Source organism: Bos indicus x Bos taurus, chromosome 3 (assembly GCF_003369695.1).
Source record: "Bos indicus x Bos taurus breed Angus x Brahman F1 hybrid chromosome 3, Bos_hybrid_MaternalHap_v2.0, whole genome shotgun sequence".
Taxonomy (NCBI): domain Eukaryota; kingdom Metazoa; phylum Chordata; class Mammalia; order Artiodactyla; family Bovidae; genus Bos; species Bos indicus x Bos taurus.
In genome coordinates, this window is record NC_040078.1 from 55113553 (window position 1) to 55133976 (window position 20424).

General features: G+C 36.9%; 1 protein-coding gene across 5 annotated transcripts in view; it reads left to right on the top strand.

Annotated features, from left to right (window-relative positions):
* The window catches only part of KYAT3 (kynurenine aminotransferase 3), a 60638-nt gene extending 42576 nt beyond the window's left edge, over positions 1-18062 (top strand). For 4 of the 5 annotated variants that reach the window (XM_027536630.1, XM_027536629.1, XM_027536632.1 and 1 more), the window contains 5 exons: positions 1715-1804; positions 4848-5034; positions 10009-10085; positions 10490-10576; positions 17753-18062. In XM_027536630.1, coding sequence (XP_027392431.1) covers positions 1715-1804; positions 4848-5034; positions 10009-10085; positions 10490-10576; positions 17753-17815 — 504 coding nt within the window. In that variant the 3' untranslated portion in view covers positions 17816-18062. Of the gene's footprint in view, positions 1-1714; positions 1805-4847; positions 5035-10008; positions 10086-10489; positions 10577-17752 lie in introns of those variants that run through there. The other variant, XM_027536634.1, reaches the window with a different exon arrangement.
* Positions 18063-20424: the final 2362 nt, after the last annotated feature.

Below are 20424 nucleotides of genomic sequence, written 5' to 3' on the forward strand. Positions count from 1 at the left end.
GACCACCTGACCTGCCTCGAGAAACCTGTATGCAGGTCAGGCTGCAACAGTTAGAACTGGACATGGAACAACAGACTGGTTCCAAATAGGAAAAGGAGCACATCAAGGCTGTATATTGTCACCCTGCTTATTTAACTTCTATGCAGAGTACATCATGAGAAACGCTGGGCTGGGGAAAGCACAAGCTGGAATCAAGATTTCTGGGAGAAATATCAATAACCTCAGATATGCATATGACACCACCCTTATGGCAGAAAGGGAAGAAGAACTAAAGAGCCTCTTGATGAAAGTGAAAAAGGACAGTGAAAAAGTTGGCTTAAAGTTCAACATTCAGAAAACGAAGATCATGGCATGTGGTCCCATCACTTCATGGCAAATAGATGGGGAAACTGTCAGACTTTATTTTTGGGGACTCCAAAATCACTGCAGATGGTGATTGCAGCCATGAAATTAAAAGACGCTTACTCCTTGGAAGGAAAGTTATGAGCAACGTAGACCGTATATTTAAAAGCAGAGACATTACTTTGCCAACAAAAGTCCATCTAGTCAAGGCTATGGTTTTTCCAGTAGTCGTGTATGGATGTGAGAGTTGGACTATAAATAAAGCTGATCGCTGAAGAATTGATGCCTTTGAACTGTGGTGTTGGAGAAGACTCTTGAAAGTCCCTTGGCCTGCAAGGAGCTCCAACCAGTCCATCCTAAAGCAGATCAGTGCTGGGTGTTCATTGGAAGGACTGATGTTGAAGCTGAAACTCCAATACTTTGGCCACCTGATGCAAAGAGCTGACTCATTTGAAAAGACCCTGATGCTGGGAAAGATTGAGAGCAGGAGGAAAAGAGAACGACAGAGGATGAGATGGTTGGATGGCATCACCAACTCAACGGACATGAGTTTGAGTAAACTCCGGGAGTTGGTAATGGACAAGGAGGCCTGGTGTGCTGCGATTCATGGGATGGCAAAGAGTTGGACATGACTGAGTAACTGAACTGCACTGAACTGAACTGAACTGAATGTTTTGACACTTACTATGTGCCAGGTTCTAGAGATTTACACATACTGATTCCTTTCATTCTCATAACCATGTTATAAGGTGGGCATAGTTTATTATTCCTGTTTTACAGACAATAAAACTGAAGTACAGAGAATCTAAGTAACTTGCCTAAGGTTTCATTGCTAATAAAGTTGAATTCCACCCAGGGCAGGAAATCTAGGTTTAGAATCCATGCACTTAACCACTGTATTATGTAATACAATCACAGTTGTTCCAATTGAAACTTGATTGTCTTCCAGTTTCACTTCTCCTAAACTTGGCTACAAAGGAGGGATTATCAAAAATGAGCCTGGAGAATGAAATTGTGGAAAAGTCCCTTAAGGCCCTCGTTGAAAGTTACTTTTATCTATATCTAATTCAAAGAAGCTTTGTTACCAGTTATTAGACTTTCAGAATATCAAAAATAGCAAATTCAAAGAGAGGGGTAGATAATAATGATTGCAAGCACTCTTTGCCTTCTGAAGGCAGGATTTAGTGACTTCAGTTGGAAACTATTCCACAAAAAGATCAAGGTTGAAATGTTTCTAACTACTAAGACTACACAGCTTTCATAGTGTGAACATTTTAGAAATGCATATATTTAATAATTGCGTTAAGCTTAGCTACTCTATCAGATCTGGTACGTACAATTAGATTCATTTTTAAATCTTTTCCTTTTGCAGCTTGGCTGGTCCATTGGTCCTAAACATTTGATAAAACATTTACAGACAGTTCAGCAAAACACCGTTTATACTTGTGCAACCCCTTTACAGGTATGTGTTACAGTAATTTAGGGCTGCTCCATGGTCTTTGGGCAGAGGTGTTATATTTATGTTGTGTACTTCTGTCTCAGACTTCCCTAGTGGCTCAGATGGTAAAGCCTCTGCCTACAATGCGGGAGACCCACATTCAATCCCTGGGTCAGGAAGATCTCCTGGAGAAGGAAACGGCAACCCACTCCAGTACTCTTGCCTGGAAAATCCCATGGATGGATGAACCTGGTAGGCTGTAGTCCATGGGGTCGCACAGAGTCGGACACGACTGAACAACTTCACTTTCTTTCACTTTCAGTTGGCTCAGTTCCTTCATGTCCTTCCAGTATAATTTGGAAATTTAGAAGCAAGCACATACTCATTGCTATCAAGAATGGTTTTGGTTTTAACACAAAAATTTTAACTTTAATCACTCATACATTGCTGGTGGGGATTGCAAAATGCTGCAAATTCTCTGGAGGATATGACAGCCCCAAGCAAAATTTCAGGTATGTGTGCTCTGTGAAGCAGCAGTGTATCCTCTGAGCACTTACCTTATAGCTGTTCTCTGCAGATCAAAGAAGCTCTATGTGTACGTGGTCATTGCAGAAGATGGGGAATAGTTCATCTATAGACAATGGATTAAATAGACTATGGTCTATCTAAACATTTTAATGTTATATGACTGTATTGGTTTCCTAGTTCTCTGTACCAAATTACCACCATGCTGACTCAGATGGTAAAGAATCTGCCCATAGTGTGGGAGACCTGGATTCCATCCCTGGGTCAGGAAAATTCCCTGGAGTAGGAGATGGCAGCCCACTCAGTATTCTTGACTGGAAAATTCCATGCACAGAGGCTGTAGTCCATTGGGTCACAAAGAGTTGGACATGACTGAGCAACTAACACTTGCGTACACTTAGTGGCTTAAAACAACACAAGTTTTTTATCTTACATTCTGGAGGTCAGAAGTCCATAAGGGTCTTTGAAGGCTAAAAGCAAGTGTGGACCCTGCTGCATTCCCCCTGGAGGCTCCAAGGCAGAATCTGCTCCTTGTCTTTTCCAGCTTCTGGTGGTACTCACATTCCCATGGTCACATTACTGCCACCTCTGCCTCTATCAACACATAGCCCCTGTAACACTGACTCTCTTGCCACCTTCTTTCTCTTAGAAGAATCCTTATGATTACATTAGGCCCACAGATAATCCAAGATAATCTCTCTATCTCCAAGGTCTTTAACTTAAATCACATTTGCAATGTTAATTTTACCGTGCAAGGTAACATATTTACAGGTTCCAGGCATTAAGATGTGGACTTCTTTAGGGGCCATTACTCTATCACGATGGCTGTTTAGAAGTGAAAAGAAAGGAAAGGGAAAGGAAAAACAAAAAAGAATGAGAAAATTCTATAATTACTGATATGGAAAGATATCCAAGATACATTGTAAAAATAAAAGCAAGATACAGAGCAGTATATATTATTATTTATGTTGTATTCTGTATAAGAAAGGGAGAAAACTATTTGCTTATACTTTCTTAAAGAATCTCTGGAAGAACCATATGAAAATAGTTAAAGTGGCTATCTGGGGTAAAGGGAACACATGAAACTAGTATAGATAGGGTCTGGGGTGGGTTGCAAGACTTTTTAATGTATTTTTTTTTGTATTGTTTCTAGTTTTTTAATATCTATAAAACAGGGATCTATGTATTATCATTCTGTGAATAATCAGAATACTGAAAACTATTTGTTGGGAAGCAGTTAAAAAGCCAAAACTGGGAATATGTTGGCTACAATAAACTTTTTTGTTTCCTATCAAAAATACCTACTGAATAAGAAAAAAAATCCTAATAATTTTTTTTTTCAAATGACTATAGAGTGATATCATGATAAAAGCTAGTTGGATGTTGATTTTATTGTATTCAACTCTTTTCATTCTCAAAATAAATCTATTCAGTTATTAAACAAATACTTACTGAGTGTCAGAGATAAAGCAGTCAAGAATTCCTGCCCTTTTGGAGCTTATAGCCTGTTGGGGGAGCACAGATAATAAACAAGTAAATGTTTTAATAACATAATATGTCAGATGTTGATAAAAGCAGTGGAGAAAAAATGTGAATGATTAGTACAGGGATTCATATACTTATGAAGGGTGACACAGTGGATCGATCAGCTTTCATTTACACTTTTCTTGTCCTGAAAGGTAATGGGGAAACGCTGGTTAGTTTATCATTTCTCTGATTGTCCTTCAGGCTTAGATCTAGCAAATCACTCTAACGCTAATCTTAGTAGAAAACACCATTGTCTTTTTCATTTCCAAGTAAGGCATCTTTATATAATACGGTTGGCCCTCCCTATCCACAGGTTCTGCATCCATTGATTCAACTAAAGATTGTGGATCTAGGGTTGGTTGAATTCACAGATGCAGAGCCCATGGATGCATTTCATATAAAAGACTTGAACATCCTTGGATTTTGGTATTTGTGGGGGCCCTGGAACCAGTCACCTGTGTGAAGAGTAAGGGACAACTGTACTTCTATTTCAACTTGAATTTTTGTGGTTCATCCTCAGTTCTTCACATTAGATGTAATCATTTCCATGTAACTTATTCTTCCATTAGTCTGTAGAATTTCACATAGGTTCAACTGTAATTCCCTGAATGACTTTCTTGTCAGTAATATTACTCTGCTGCTGCTGCTGCTGCTAAGTCACTTCAGTCGTGTCCGACTCTGTGCGACCCCATAGACGGCAGCCTACCAGGCTCCCCTGTCCCTGGGATTCTCCAGGCAAGAACACTGGAGTGGGTTGCCATTTCCTTCTCCAATGCATGAAAGTGAAAAGTGAAAGTGAAGTTGCTCAGTTGTATCCAACTCTTGGTGACCCCATGGACTGCAGCCTACCAGGCTCCTCCGTCCATGGGATTTTCCAGGCAAGAGTACTGAAGTGGGATGCCATTGCCTTCTCTGGTAATATTACTCAGACAATCTTTATTTATTATACCAATAAACTTGGCAGTACATAACATTGCCATATTTCCTTTCCATATTTTTCAATCTTAATATACAGGAAGCCTTGGCTCAAGCTTTCTGGATTGACATCAAGCGCATGGATGACCCAGAATGTTACTTCAATTCTTTGCCAAAAGAGTTAGAAGTAAAAAGAGATCGGATGGTACATTTACTTGAAAGTGTTGGCCTAAAATCCATAGTTCCTGATGGGGGATACTTCATCATTGCTGACGTGTCTATGCTAGGTTTGTAAAGGTTTTTATTATTCAAATATGCAGAAACCTAGGTGTGGAATTATATCAAATTTATGAAGAAAAGATTGGTACCAAAGCCAATATCAGCCTTTCATTTATGGGAAAATGGATTTCGACAGTGTCAATGTTTTTCTGCAATCATCTTGATGATTAGGCCATTGACCTTGAATATAACTATTATGGAGTTATTTGTTCTAGGTATTCTAATAAACATAGAATTTTCTGTTAACCTTGTTCTGGTATGTAATTTAAAACAGGTACATGAAAAAATATATGTCCCTTGTGTTCCTTTCAGTAAAATTTTAGTTTCCTTTTTACTCAAGAAAAAAAATATTTCTAAAATATTGATGCTATTGGAGAATACTTGTCACTTTAGAGTATACAGAAATGAAGTCAAGGAGCAAAGTAATATTTATTGAGGGTCTACTGCGTGCCAACGCTTCAAATACCCTTTTTTTAAAAAGCATTGTTATCTCTGTTTTTAAAGACATGGAGACTTAGGGAGTAACTTGCCTGAAGTCATACAGCTAGATTCCAAATAATTTTGTCTCCAAAAAACGATGACCTTTACATTACTTGAAGCTATGATATGGAATTCTGACATGCCGTACAAATCTAAAGTTAGAAGCATAATAATATTTTATGTATAACATATTTCTTCCCCAGATCTGTGGTGTTAATCACAGTAAATTTAAGAGCATAATTTATTTTGACAGAAATTACAGCAATTCTGCATAGTTTTAAATGTTTTTAAGGTTTTATTACAGTGAAGTGATATGCCAGTGAGCTTGAAAATTCTTTTATATATACTAAATTTTACAAAGCTAGAAACTTTCAACATTATAACAAAACAGTGATTATTATTTACTCATTTGTTATAAGAAAAGCAGAGTGACCAGGAGTTCTTGGCTCTGCTGTTGCCAGAGAGGTATATTTGTCAGGCTTCTAAGATCTCTTCTTATATAAAAACCCTTATGATGTTCTATAGTCTAAGGTTTAGAAATCACTTTTCTTGTATTGGGCTTAAATGTGTAGCTCATTTCATGAAACGATAAAAAGAAACAGCACAGTTTTCATCTATTCAGAAGAAAATTATTTTACTTTTATCTGCTTCCAATAAAACTTTGAGCTAATTCATACTTAAAGTCTTCTATGCAATAACATGTAAGTAGAAATATTCGTATGTTAATGTAACATGGAGTAGGGGAAGCAAATATTTTAGTCACCTGGGTTCATATGTAGTTGACCCTAGAATAATGCAGGGGTTGCAAGATGGTGACTCTGTTCAGTTGAAAATCCATGTATAATTTATAGTTGGCCCTCCGTATCTGAGGTCCTTCTGTGTATGTAGTCCCTCCTTATCTAAGGTTCCACAAAAGTGGATTCCACCAACCATGGATTGTATACACCATGGTGTTTGCTGTTGAAAAAAAATCTGTTTAAGTGGACTTAAGCAGTTCAAACCTGTATTGTTCAAGGGTCAGCTGTATTGTAATTAGCCTTAACTTGGTTCCAAGCTTGATGGCAACAAAGACAAATAGAAAAATGGAATTAGTTACGTGATTCTTATAAAATTAAACTTAACAGCTTTTTAGATAAGAGTAAGTCTTTCCTGGAACCAAACTTTTCCAGATAGTAAATTCTAAAAGAAATTTATCAGATTTTGACATTAAACATCAAAAAGACAGTAATGCAACTTTTGTTTGCATTAAGCTCTTAAATAGTTTCCCATTTCATCCTCAGTCGATCCCAGCCTGCATGCAGTGTTGGTTTAGGTCCTAGATCTTGAACTAGTATGGTTGTAATAGGAAAAGAAAGGATTTGGGCTAGAAAACAACTTTTATGATGATGGGGGAAAAGATGTGTGTTCTTTATGGTCCTTCACCTGTGTGAGAAAGAATGTTAATGTCTATAAGACCCTTCTATATATGAAGACAAATTTATTTTATTTTTCTCTTTCATCTGATTATTTTGAATATAGAAATTCTTCCATATACTGGAGGTTGGTCCCACCTTTTTCAAAAGACAGAAGCAAGAAACAAAACTTTCATTTGATGGTAGCTTAAAGATAAAAATGAACCATAAAATTCATGGACATAGTAATTCTCTTTATAGCTCATAGCAGTGACTAACTGGTTAATATTTTTTGAGCATTATGATACAGTAATTTGCTTTACAAACATCAAAGTCTCACAAAAGCCCATAAGATTGGTGCTGTTATATCCCCATTGATAGTTGAGAAAGATGTCATTAAAAGTCAAGAAATTTACTGAAGTTAATCAATTAATAAGTAGCAGAGGTAGACTCTGAATGCAGAGATCCATGTACTAACTGGTAAACTTATATATTTTCTGCTATACTTAGCAACTTCCCTGACCAGTGAGCATCATCCTAGAACTAAAAAGGGAAACATTTAATCAGAAGACAAGATTACAAATAGGAAGATAGTAAGACAAGGTGTGAAATTAGGGAGGAGATAGTGGGAATACAACAACCAATTTTTGTTTTCATAGATTACTTAAATAAGCTGCTGCTAGTGCTGCTGCTAAGTCGCTTCAGTCGTGTCCGACTCTGCGAGTGATATTGTAATATGGTTCAAACTCCTACCTCCAGTAAACAAATATTTTCTTTAGTTTGTTTCAACATCTCTAACTGAAGCATTGAAAAGAAGTAGATTACAACTTTCTCCTAACTATAAAATATTTAGAATTGTATTTATTCCCTTCCTTTTCTTTCAGTACCATGGCAATAAATTTCTCTTTTCTAAGTGTTAGAGGAATAAATGAGTGGTTACCATACTGAGTGAAACTTATGGTTACCAAGGGGGAAAGCTGGATGAGGGGGATAAATGGAAGAACTGGACATATACACACTACTATATATAAGATAGATAACTAATGAGGACCTACTGTGTAGCACAGGGAACTCTTCTCAGCACACTGTAATGACCTGTATGGGAAAAGAGTCTGAAGAAGAGTGGATATATGTATGTGTATAACTGATTCACTTTGCTATACTGCAGAAACTAACCCTACATTGTAAATCAACTATTTGTTGTTGCTGTTCAGTTGCTAGGTTGTGTCCAACTCTTTGCTACCCCATGGATTACAGCACATCAGGCCGCCCTGTCCCTCACTATCTATACCTCAATAAATTAAAAAAAAAAAAAAAGAATAAATGAATAGTATGCTGCTGCTGCTGCTAAGTTGCTTCAGTCATGTCCGACTCTGTGCAACCCCACAGACGGCAGCCCAGCAGGCTCCCCCTTCCCGGGATTCTCCAGGCAAGAACGCTGGAGTGGGTTGCCATTTCCTTCTCCAATGCATGAAAGTGAAAAGTGAAAGTGAAACTGCTCAGTTGTATCTGACTCTTAGACAGTGTTAATTACAATTTGTCAGTACCCTCCTTTTTTTCCTTCTACTGTTGTAATCACTACTCTCCAGGTTAACTTTGAGTATGCTGCTGCTGCTACTGCTGCTAAGTCTTATGTAATTGTCACTTGGAGTTTTCACATAATTTGCAATTAGACTCTGTTTTAAGTTGTCATTTTTTTAGAGTCAAATCTGAATTAAACACACATACATACACAGGACTTAAAGTAGTAATTTAACTTCATCTGTAAAATGAGAATTGTTGCATCTCACAGAATTATAGGACAAATGAATGAGAGAATCATGTAACATGTTTAACAGATAGTAATAAATGGTATAATATTATTAGCATTATTACATGGAAATTTTACATTCTTAAATCACAGGAGAAAATTGAAATAAAATCATTAAGGAAAGCCATATTAAGTCATTTAAAAAAATAAAAGTGAAACTTTCTTTAGTGTCAAGGTTTTTACACTATTAATTTGAAGAAACCCAGAATTTAGTGAATTTAGTGAATAAAAATTTAGTGAATAAAATTTAGTGAATAAAATTTAGTGAATAAAAGAAAGAAGATAACTGCCTTGATTTATTTTGAGCAATAAAGTATGTGTGTGTTAGTTGCTTAGTCGTGTCTGACTCTTTGCGACCCCATGGACTGTAGCCCACCAGGCTCCTCTGTCCATGGAATTGTCCAGGCAAGAATGAATACTGGAGTGGGTTGTCAGTCCTTTCTCCAGAGGATCTTCCCTATCTAGGGATCATACCTGGATCTCCTGCATTGCAGTCACGTTCTTTATGAATTGAGCTACCAGGGTAGCCACAATAAAGGATAAAATAATTGATTACAGTGACCATCAGTGTTTGTTGCTTTGGGGCATTCAAAAAGATCTTGAGTACGAGTCAGTACAGTTGAAACAATATGAAATGTAGGTTGCTGAATCCCAGTGCCAGAGAAATATCTTGTCCAGACCTTAAAGCAAGATTGGAACAAGAGATAAATATAGGAATGTGTATTTGAAGTTTTTCACCAAATTTTTAAAAAAAATTAAGCATAATATTTAGAAGAGGGAAACAATAAATACATCACTTGGGAGAACTATATAGATGTTTTCCCTTCATAAATAGTGAATTATATTAATTTACTCATTCCACAAACATGCTTTTCAGTACTTACATGCTAGATACTGACCTAGGAGATGGGGATAGTGATAAATTGCAATATCCCTGTGGAGCTCACAATCTAATAATGAATTACCATTTGGAAATAAAATTCTTATAGATGAATACCTTAAAAATTGAGGTTATTTCCTTAATAATGATCATAGAGGCATATATTATTTCTAAGTGGAAAGGTAACACTGCCTCTTCCTACTGTCTTCCAGTGCTAAAACACAAACATGATCAATCAGATGTATATGTGAGTAGTGCCTTAGAGTATCATATCTGTAAAGCTTCTCTGGGAATTCCTTACTTCCCACCATACCATGCAGTATGAATCCAGCATGAGGAAATCTTGAATCTTAGTAGACAAATGAAATACACTTTGCCTCAGATATAATACATAGCCATCCAATTTTTATTATTGTTTTAGATGTAGACCTCTTGGATATGAAGGACAGCAATGAACCTTATGACTATAAATTCGTGAAATGGATGATTAAAAATAAGGTAATGTTTATTGGCTTTTGCAATATTGTGCTGTATGTTATAGTTGATTTATGAAGGAAGCCTGTTGACATGCTTTGAAAAATGTGAACTGTAGTTTTATTCCCTGATATTCTACTCACAGTTATTTGGAAGATTTTATTTATTTATTTTTATTTTTTGGCCACACTATGAAGTTGACAGTATCTTAGTTCTGTGACCAAGGATTGAACCTAGGCCCTTCTCAGTGAAAGCAGAGAATCCTAACCATTGGTTTACCAGAGAATTCTCTGGAGGATTTTAAAAATACATTTCTTTTGGAAATTCTTGTGGATATTTGGAAGTATCTATTTGCTTTTAATGTTTGTGCTCTAAAAATTAATATTTAAAGTGTACGTAGTTTTTATATTTTTCTTTTTGTTTTTCAGAAACTGTCAGCCATCCCAGTTTCAGCATTCTGTAATGCAGAAACCAAATCACAGTTTGAGAAATTTGTGCGATTTTGCTTCATTAAAGTAAGTTCCCTGTTCTACACATTTATAATGTCCTTCCTTTCGGTTTATAAAGCACCATTTTTTTTTCTATTGCTAGGCATGATGCACTCATATGCAGTTTTTAAGTTTTGGCTTGCTACCATAAAATTATCAAAACAAAACTCAGCACTTTTTGAAGCTGAGTTTTTTGGATTACAACATAATTAGACTCCTTACCTATAACATTAAAATATCCAGACACATTTGAAGACACAAGAAAATGCAACCTTTAATGAAAAAGAAAAAAATGTGACTTCTATACAATCAATAGAAACAGATCTTAAGGGTTACTTATACGTAGGAATTAGTAGACAAGGACTTTAAAGCAGATATTATAAATGTGTTCAGGGAAATATGGTCATAATGAGCAACTAGATTAAAGCAATTAAAAAGAGAACCAAATGGAACTTAAAGAATTTTAAAATGTAATACTTGGTATGAAAAATATATAGTCTTAACATACAGAAGATTGAGGATGTGAGGAAAAAAAGTGTCCACCTTAATACAGATCCATAGAAATCATCCAATCTGAAAAAAGAGGGAAAAATTATTTTTGAAAAATAAACAGAGCCTCAGAGTCAATGTCAAGTAATAATATACATGTAACTGGAGTATCCAAAAAAAAAGAGAGAATGTGGCAGAAAAAAATATTTTAATAAAGAACTAAATTTCCCTATATTTGGTGAATAGCGGTTTGGAGATCTAAAAATTCAGTGAACCACACAGGATACAAATAAAATCACAACTTGACACATCATAATTAAACTGCTGAAAGCTATAGATAATGATAAGATCTTGAAAGCAGCCAGAGAAAAACTACACTTCACATGCATGGGAGCAAAGATATGAATGTTGACTAATTTCTTACCAGAAACAATAGAGACCAGATTACAATGAAGTGGCACCTTTAAAGTGCTGACATAAAAAATATGTCAGCCAGAATTCTATATTCAGGAAGATATCCTTTTACACTGAAAACAAAATATACATCCCTGATAAATTAAAGCTAAGATAATTCAGCACCATCAGATCTGTGTTAAAAAAATAATCTGAATGTATTGTTGCTATTTTTAAGATGTTATCACTACTGAAAACAGTCTTATCAAAATTAAGGCACTCTCTATACCAACACACTCATCTTTAAGTCTGGTCAGAATGATGTAAACACTGTTTTCAACTTTTAGAGACACCATATAGACAAACTATGGGAGACTTATTTAGAATAGAATATAAATTTTAACAGTCTAACAGTGTCAACATTTGATTATCTGAAATGTGGAAGAAAGGGTAAGGCCATTAATACTTGTATCTTATAGTGGATTTATAGAGGAATAAATATATATTGTTTGAAGTTATAAGCATAACTAATAGAACAAAAAAGTAACATAAGACTTTCAGTTTTAGAAATGGTCAACAGGCCTTCTCCCATTCTCTTCTTGGAAATTATTTTTTAAAAAGAACAGCTAGGAAAATGGAAAAAAAATTCCAAATCCCCCAGTAAATGAGGAAGAGTTGCCAAATACAGTGAAGGAAATGGTGGAGGGAAGACATGGAGAAAAGCTCCTGCTTCTACAGCCTAATAGGCAGAGCCAATAGATAGCCTACTCATTATCCAGAACAGCAGGAACAGTACGTGTACTGGGAGTGGAAACTTCTCCAAACCTATTTGGCAGCATGGACAAGGCAGAGTAGAAACATATGGTCATGTCATCCAGTACCTATGCGAACCAAGTGGAAAGAAAGGGCTATAGATTTACTCTTCCCTCTCATTTTTTCTAAAGCTGTGTTGAGGCAGGGTGGATACATTAAATTGGAGGGAGACAGTTAAATTAGTTAAAAAGAAATAAAGTCTAAAAGAACTCCCCTTCACTGAACTCTCCATCAATCATTTAACTTTACTGTGAGCCAAAGATAATTTCTACTCCCTTCTACTTCTTTCCTGTCTCCTCCTTTATACAAATCTACAAATACATGTTCAAATCATAGAGCCAGCAAGTAGCTTAGTCATCTTACAAAGAGAATTCACCCAAAAATGAGTAATAAAAAGGAACCAGCTATGAATCTATAAAGATGCTATTAAGGAGAAGGAGAAAGATATAATGAAAAATAAGTATCAGAGAATATTCAACAACAACAAAAAAAACAAAAAGCAAAAAGAACTGTTGCCATAGAGCAAAAAAAAAGTGTTACATTTCAAATTCAAAGCATTTAAAACAAGAGTTAACAGCAGAAGTTTTTTTTAAAATTCAGGGAAGCTAGAGTAAGATAATGTAAGAAGATGAAATGGTAGCTGTAAGAGATCAGATAAGAAATTGAAGGGGAAAAAATATAGCTATTGGTAACTGTAGTGACATTGGAAGCAGCAAAGAGAACACTAAATTCTTCTGTAAGCACACTGAGGATTGAGGAAAGTGGGTGAAAAGAAGTGAAGGGAACAAAGAATTTCTTTCTTTTTTTTTTTTTTTGGCTATACCATACAGCTTGTAGGATCTTAGTTCCCGACCAGGAATTGAACTTGGGCCCTCAGCAGTGAAAGCATGGAGTCCTAAGGACTGGGCTGCCAGGGAATTCCCAGGAACAAAGAGTTTTTAAATGTTAGAAAAAGTATAAATGTGGAAGACAAATGATATACCTAGAGTTCCTGGAGAAGTGGGGGGTCGGGGTGAGGGGGGCAGAACAAATAGAATTGGGAAAGAATTTTATAGCTTTGAGAATCCTTTCCATTTGAAACAAGGAAGGAAATGGCTTGCCTCAGGAATGTCACAGAATGTCACAGAAAAACGCTGAGATGTACCTTGTTTAATATATTGGACTTCATAAATGATCCTTTGGTATCTACACAAGGTGATCGAGGCCTCCATGGAGACAGGAGAGGAGGAAGATCAGTGTAGACTCACCTCCTTTCCATCAGCATTCAGTATTGGAGCAACATCAAGCCCCTAGGGAAAGCTGACACACCTAACCCAATTGCTTGGAAAAGCGAAAAAGAAAAGGATGGCAAAACATGCCAAGAAAGTGGAAGCTGAAAGAAAGCAGGTCGAATTTTAGGACAAAACAAACCAAAGGCAGCACTTTACAATGGTTATTAGTAAAATCCTCAGTAGCTGTCAAATATATAAAAGGATACATCTCAATAATAAGAGAAATGAAAAATGAAACTGCCATGAAATTTTATATTATCTGTTAGATTGGAAATAACCAAAACAACTGGAAAGTTTCCTAAGATACTCTCATGCATTGATTGAGAGTACAAGTATAATTTGTAAAATCTCTACAGTGGTTAGTTTGAAAATTATTTAAATGTAGATGCACATGTCTTTTGGCCCACCAATTCTGCTTGTAGGATTTTTTCCTGTGGATTTACTTGCATATTGAAGGTCTATATTCAACGATTTTCAATGCAGCATTGTTTGTAATATCAAAAAGTTATAATAGACAACCACAATACTCACCAGTGCAGACTGCTTAAATAAATTATGGTACATTCACATACCTAAACGAGTGAAGCAGCTCTGTGGAGTGCTAGAGAATAAGTGTAAAGCAAGGAGCAGACTAGTTTGTGAGGAACGATATCATTTACATAAAAAGGAAAAGAAGGAAAGGGAAGGAGAAGAAGCTTTTAAATGCCTCAACTCTCTCTCTGGAAGGATACATAATAAAATCCAGTGTTGCTTCTGGGGAGGAAAACTGAATGGCTGAGAGAGATGGATGGGAGGCTGGATTACCTAAAGAAATATATGTTTAAATAGTCTCAGTAAATAAGTTTTGAAACCTGTTTTTCCAAACAATTGTAGGGCAAGTTCCTAACTTAATTATTGATGCCTCTGTTACCACCAAATACCTTATTATGCATTCTCCATTATACAACATTCTTCTACAATATAACCATCAACATTATGAACTTAAGAGTGCTATATTATTCTGTCTAATCCTCAGATCTAATTCAGGTTTCACTGATTGCCCCAATAATGTCCTTGTTTATAACAAGCAAATAAATAAATAAACCCAGGCCACAATTGTGTCAATCAACCAGTCATCAGTCAGTCAGTCCAAGCCAGAATCGTGCATTGCATTAAGTTGTCATGTCTTCTTCAAGCTGGGAAGTTTCCTCAGATTTCCTTGATTTTCATAATCTTGATACTTTTGAAAATTATTGACCAGTTATTTTGAAGAAAGTCCCTCAATGTTTGTTTGACATTTACTCATGGATAGATTCAGGTTATGCACTTTTTTTTTTTTTTTTTTGGTTTTTAAATTTTTATTCCTTTATTTCTCATGTGTTCCCCATCCTGAACCCTCCTCCCTCCTCCCTCCCCATACCATCCCTCTGGGTCGTCCCAGTGCACCAGCCCCAAGCATCCAGCATCGTGCATTGAACCTGGACTGGCATCTCGTTTAATACATGACATTTCACATGTTTCAATGCCATTCTCCCAAATCTTCCCACCCTCTCCCTCTCAGTTATGCACTTTTGGTAGAAACTACAGAAGTGATATTTTGTTCATTGTTTTGCATCCTATCAGATAGCACATGATTTTAGTTTTATCTACAACTGATGATGTTAAGTTTAATAAGTTTATTGAGGTGGTGTCTGCCAGGCTTCTCTACTGTAAAGTTTCACTTTTTCCTTGATGAATAATGAATGTTTTGTGGTGAAGTACTTTGAAACTATGAAAATATTCCATATCACATCAAATAATTTATTCATTTAACCATTCATATATGTAAGGACTCATAGATTCTTGTTTTATTCAGTGGGTTAAAATTTATTATTATTACTTATTTTGATGCTCAAATTTTCCAAAATTTGGCCATTAGGAACCCCGTTAAGCTGGTCTCTGTTTCCTTTGACACGTCTCCCATCATTTTTTGAGCATTTTCTTACTTTCTGGCATTTCAAGATGCAGTAGGTTCACTTTGTTATTGTCCAGCTCAACCTGAAATCACCTTTTACTGGAGAATGGTATTAAGAAACCAAGATCTGGGCATGACGAGTGCTCATTGGGGTATTAGTATTCCTAGGCCCTCCCAGAAGACAGAGATAGGGAACATGTAAATGTATGTCCATCCTTTCTATGTCTGTATCTATTCTACTTATTCCTATGACTATCTAAATACATTGAAACCACCTCCAAGTTTATTCTAGCTTTCTCCCTATACATGTTAGTCACAACCTTCTTTGACAGTATTGACAGTAGAAACACCTTGCTCGTCACTTAACCACTTCTTTGATCAGTACCTCTGCGTGTGACCAGTCTCCTGTCCGTGCTACTGCCCCTCCACCCACCACCCCAACAGACACCCTTCACCCTACTCAGGCTTTGACATTTTTACCAGTCTGCCGGCCCTTCCCCTGTATGGTCACTGTCCTCACCTCACCTGAGCTTCAGCACCATGTGCTGACCTGCTTCCATCACCTTCCTGCAGAGATACTCTCCTCAGTCTCCAGCACCACATACAGAGCCACCACTGTCACCCACTGCATAGAAGCGCTCCTCTTCCCTTACAGGCTCTGACACTCCATACCCGTCTGCATTGGCAGATGCCTGCCTCATCCCCTCCAGGCTCCATGCTGCCTGGAACTACCCTGCCATACAGATGCCTTGCTTACTTAACCCCTCGATTCTGACGCCCTGATCCTGATCAGTGCCACTACTGTCATCACCACCACCTCGTGCCACCCATGTTGGAAGGTCGTCTTACTTACTCTGCCTGTAGCATCCTGCACCAGGCTGATGAGGCTCTCCCACCCCCCTACATGATCTGTTTCCCTCCTAATGGCTTTGGAGTAAGTCATTCTGTAGAGATGGAAGAGAAAGGAAAAGAGTAGAGAAAGCAAGAGGAAGTTTATCCATCAATTTAATTCTATACCATATGTACATATTACCTGTTCAAAAAACAAATAAATTATATCATTACAGTTGGCCCTCTAACTGTGGTGTTAGGAGCTTATAACTGTGAGACTTCAATAGGAGGGCGCAGAGTAGTATGAAAGAACCAATTTTTCCCCATTCAGAGCAGAGAATGGTAAACATTGTCTGAAGTTGATAAATTAAAAAATTAGGAGCATACATTACTTAGATTTTGATGGTAATCACCAGAACTAAAACCACAATTGCCTTAGGAAGTTGACTTAGAGGATGATGGGAGTAGTAGGAAGGCACAAGAAGGGAAGAAACAGATGACTGTTTTTCAGTGTAAACTCTTCTGTATCCTTTGACTTTTTTCTGTAATTGTATATTAATTTATTATTGTAGTCTCACTCCGCCTGGCATCCTCTTTGTTGAGAGCTAAGGGAGGGGTTTCCTTTTGTTGTCTACAAGGCTCTTTGAGAGAAGTCTGTGATTTTGCGCTCTTCTACCCAAACGAACTAAACCGTAAATATGGATCTCATCAGTACATCCTTCAGGCTCTCCTGCATCAATGTCATTTATAAGTCTGAGTCTTTGGCAGTGAGGGCATCCACACTGATCTGACAGACATGGTTTTGGCTGGAATTAGGTTAAGCTGTTTTCAGACTGAGCTGTATATACAGATTGTTGATCATTTTCTTGGTAATGTTCCTTGGCCCCATATTAGTTAATTTGCAAAGTTCTTTTGGTGTCAGGATAGTAGTAATAAAGTGCTCTGAACTGGCAGCCAGCATCACAAAATAGTATAATGTAATGACTGCTGTTGACACGTCTATAGCTCCCCTAACATTGAATTCTTGTGAGGCTCATTCACTTTTATAGCCCAACAGCAATGGGATAATGGCATTATAAATATTCGGCCTGTTTGATTTGCTGCTAGGCTCCTTAAAGAGCTTGTGACTTGTGTATTTGGCCACCAAGGCAAAGGATGATGCTATAGATGCCACTTCCCAGTTTCTGTGTTCCTGCTGAGGTTAAGTGGTTTAAAATGGGGTAGAGCTTCCAGTGACACCACTCAAGGTATCCCCCATCCCCATGCCATGGTCCTGGACTCTGTCTTAGCTGCAGAGGCTAAGGACCAGCTAAAGCCTGGCTCAAGTTATCAGGGGTTGAGGACCACTCAGTTCCCAAACCACTACATGACTCTTACAGATGGACTGACTTTGGTTTACTTTTTGTATTTAAATCTTTACTTCATCTTGAATTTATTTTGATTTGTAATGATAACTATTTCATTAATTTACAGAAAGACAGTACACTGGATGCCGCTGAAGAAATCATCAAGGCATGGAGTAGACAGAACTCTTGATACACGCAGAGTGTGTTGTTTCTATTAAATGATCTAATATAAAATTACTTGGTGCTGCCACTTGCTGGATATTGAAAACAAAAAATCTTTCAGTAAAAATAAAATTTAAAGGAATATTTCCATTGGTAACCTCACCCCTAACAATATTCTGGAGATCTTTTTTTTTTTTTTTTGCTAAACTGTATTAAAACAGCTTCTGTTTCCTCATAACAGTGGAATAAAAATAGCACCTACTTTATTTATATGACTTCCCTGGTGGCTCAGATGGTGAAGTGTCTGCCTACAATGCGGGAGACCTGGGTTCGATCCCTGGGTCGGGAAGATCCCCTGGAAAAGGAAATGGCAAACCACTCCAGTACTCTTGCCTGGAAAATCCCATGGATGGAGGAGCCTGGTAGGCTACAGTTCATGGGGACGCAAAGAGTCGGACACAACTGAGTGACTTCACTTTCACTTTCACTTTATATGAAGTTTGTGAGTTGTTGGTGAGAGTGAAATGGACTGATGTAAGTAAAGCCTGCCAGATAATAAGGGCTCACCTACTATTGGCCAGTTTCACTTCTCTGCCATTGCATAAAAACTCAGGTCCTTCAACTTCATATTTTGGCTTGGTCTCTACCCACCTGTAGTTCCCTCCCCTCATTTACTAATGGTTTTGAACTTTGCTCATAGTTTTGCCTGTGGCTTACAAGTACTGCCATCATCTGGGGCAGCTTTAGGGTCCACATGGATTATTACCTAGACTTTTGGCACTCCCCCCTGGTGATATTTATTTCCACTTCACTCTCCACTTCAGCCACCCACTGCCTTGGGCATACTCTAAACCTTTCATCATTCTAGGCTGTTCCATCTTTGAGATAATAAATTAGTCATCTCACACTGTAACCACCTATTCCTGCAGTAAATATCACCACTCCCCCACTATTTCCCTCTCTCTTTCTCTCAGCTTCTTTCAAAATAGCACTTTAAACTATCATTTCACATCCACTACTACTCAAAAATTGGTCCATGGCCCTCTTACATCAGAATCAACTAGGATCTTTGTTGAAAATAAATTTTGGTCTTCACTCCGACCTACTGAATAATTCAGAATCTGCCCCTTTCCAGGTGATTCTTACACCACTAAAGTTTGACAATCACTGCTGTAGTTCATGGAACCTTTTAGTTCCTCTCAGCCCCTTTATATTTTCACTCCCTTCCTTATCCAACTTAGATTTATTTATTTAATGCCATAAATTTTTTATCAGGTAAAAATTAATGTTATCTAATATATATATTATATATATACATATACAAAAGTTTTTCTACTAAATAAAGGCTTGAGGAAGAACAACAACCAAAGAGAGATGGAGAAACTGGAAAACATAAACTAAATGAAACGGGAACACTGAATATGAAATAGAAAAAGTGAAACAAACTAGATAAAAGTAAAACATCATCAGAGTCCAGTTGTTTTTAAACATGACTGCTCACTAGAAACATATCTGGAGCTTTGGAGGAAAAAAAAACAGTATCTGGGCATTTGTATTTTTCAAAAGTTCCCAAGATAATTCTGATATGCATCTGGATTTTAGAAAGTGATTACAGGTTTTTCTATTAAATGACAGTTTTGGTGATGTAGAATTCTATTATTTTTCTGTGACCAATCATGATACAATGGTATTAAGTGAATAAGTTACACAATCACAATAATAAAAGTTGTTTATCAGTTTTCACAATCAATAGCCAGACAAAAAGTAAAGGATAATGACAATTGCAAGCCATAATGGGAACATGATTAACCTAACTCTAACATAATTACATACAGTTTGGGGGATCAAACAGTGATGTGGTAAGTGGAAGTACATGTTTTCATCAGTGTCTTTTGGTTGGTGCATTTAATCCATTTACATTTAAGGTAATTATTGATATGTTTGATCCTATTACCATTTTCTTAATTGTTTTGGGTTTATTTTCTGTAGGTCTTTTCCTTGTCTTGTTTCCTGCCTAGAGTTCCTTCAGAATTTGTTGTAAAGCTGGTTTGGTGGTGTTGAATTCTTTTAACTTTTGCTTGTCTGGAAAACTTTTGATTTCTCCATCAAATCTGAATGAGAGTCTTGCTGGGTAGCGTATTCTTGGTTGTAGGTTCTTCTCTTTCATCACTTAAATATATCATGCCATTCTCTTCTGGCTTGTAGAGTTTCTGTTGAGAAATCAGCTGATAACCTGATGGAAGTTCCCTTGTATCTTATTTGTCATTTTTCTCTTGTTGCTTTTAATATTTTATCTTTGTCATAAACATAATGAAATTCACTGTATGTTGAACTTATACATGTTAGTTGTGTGAAGAAAAGAAGTAAGGCAGGGTAGAGGGGAATGAGAGTATCAGGGAAGCAAATTGGAATTTTAAATAGTGTGGCCAGGTGAGTTTTGTGGAGGTACCATAGGAACAGACTTAGGAGAGGGAGAGAGCCTTGTGAAGATCTTAGGAATACTCCGGGAACAAGGAATAGCCAGTGCAAAGGGTCTACAACAGGAAGGTGTCTTATGTTTGATGAGTACCAAATAACCAAGGGACAGAGTAGTAGGTATTAGGGCAGAGTAGCAGCATAGGACCTCAAGGACTAGAG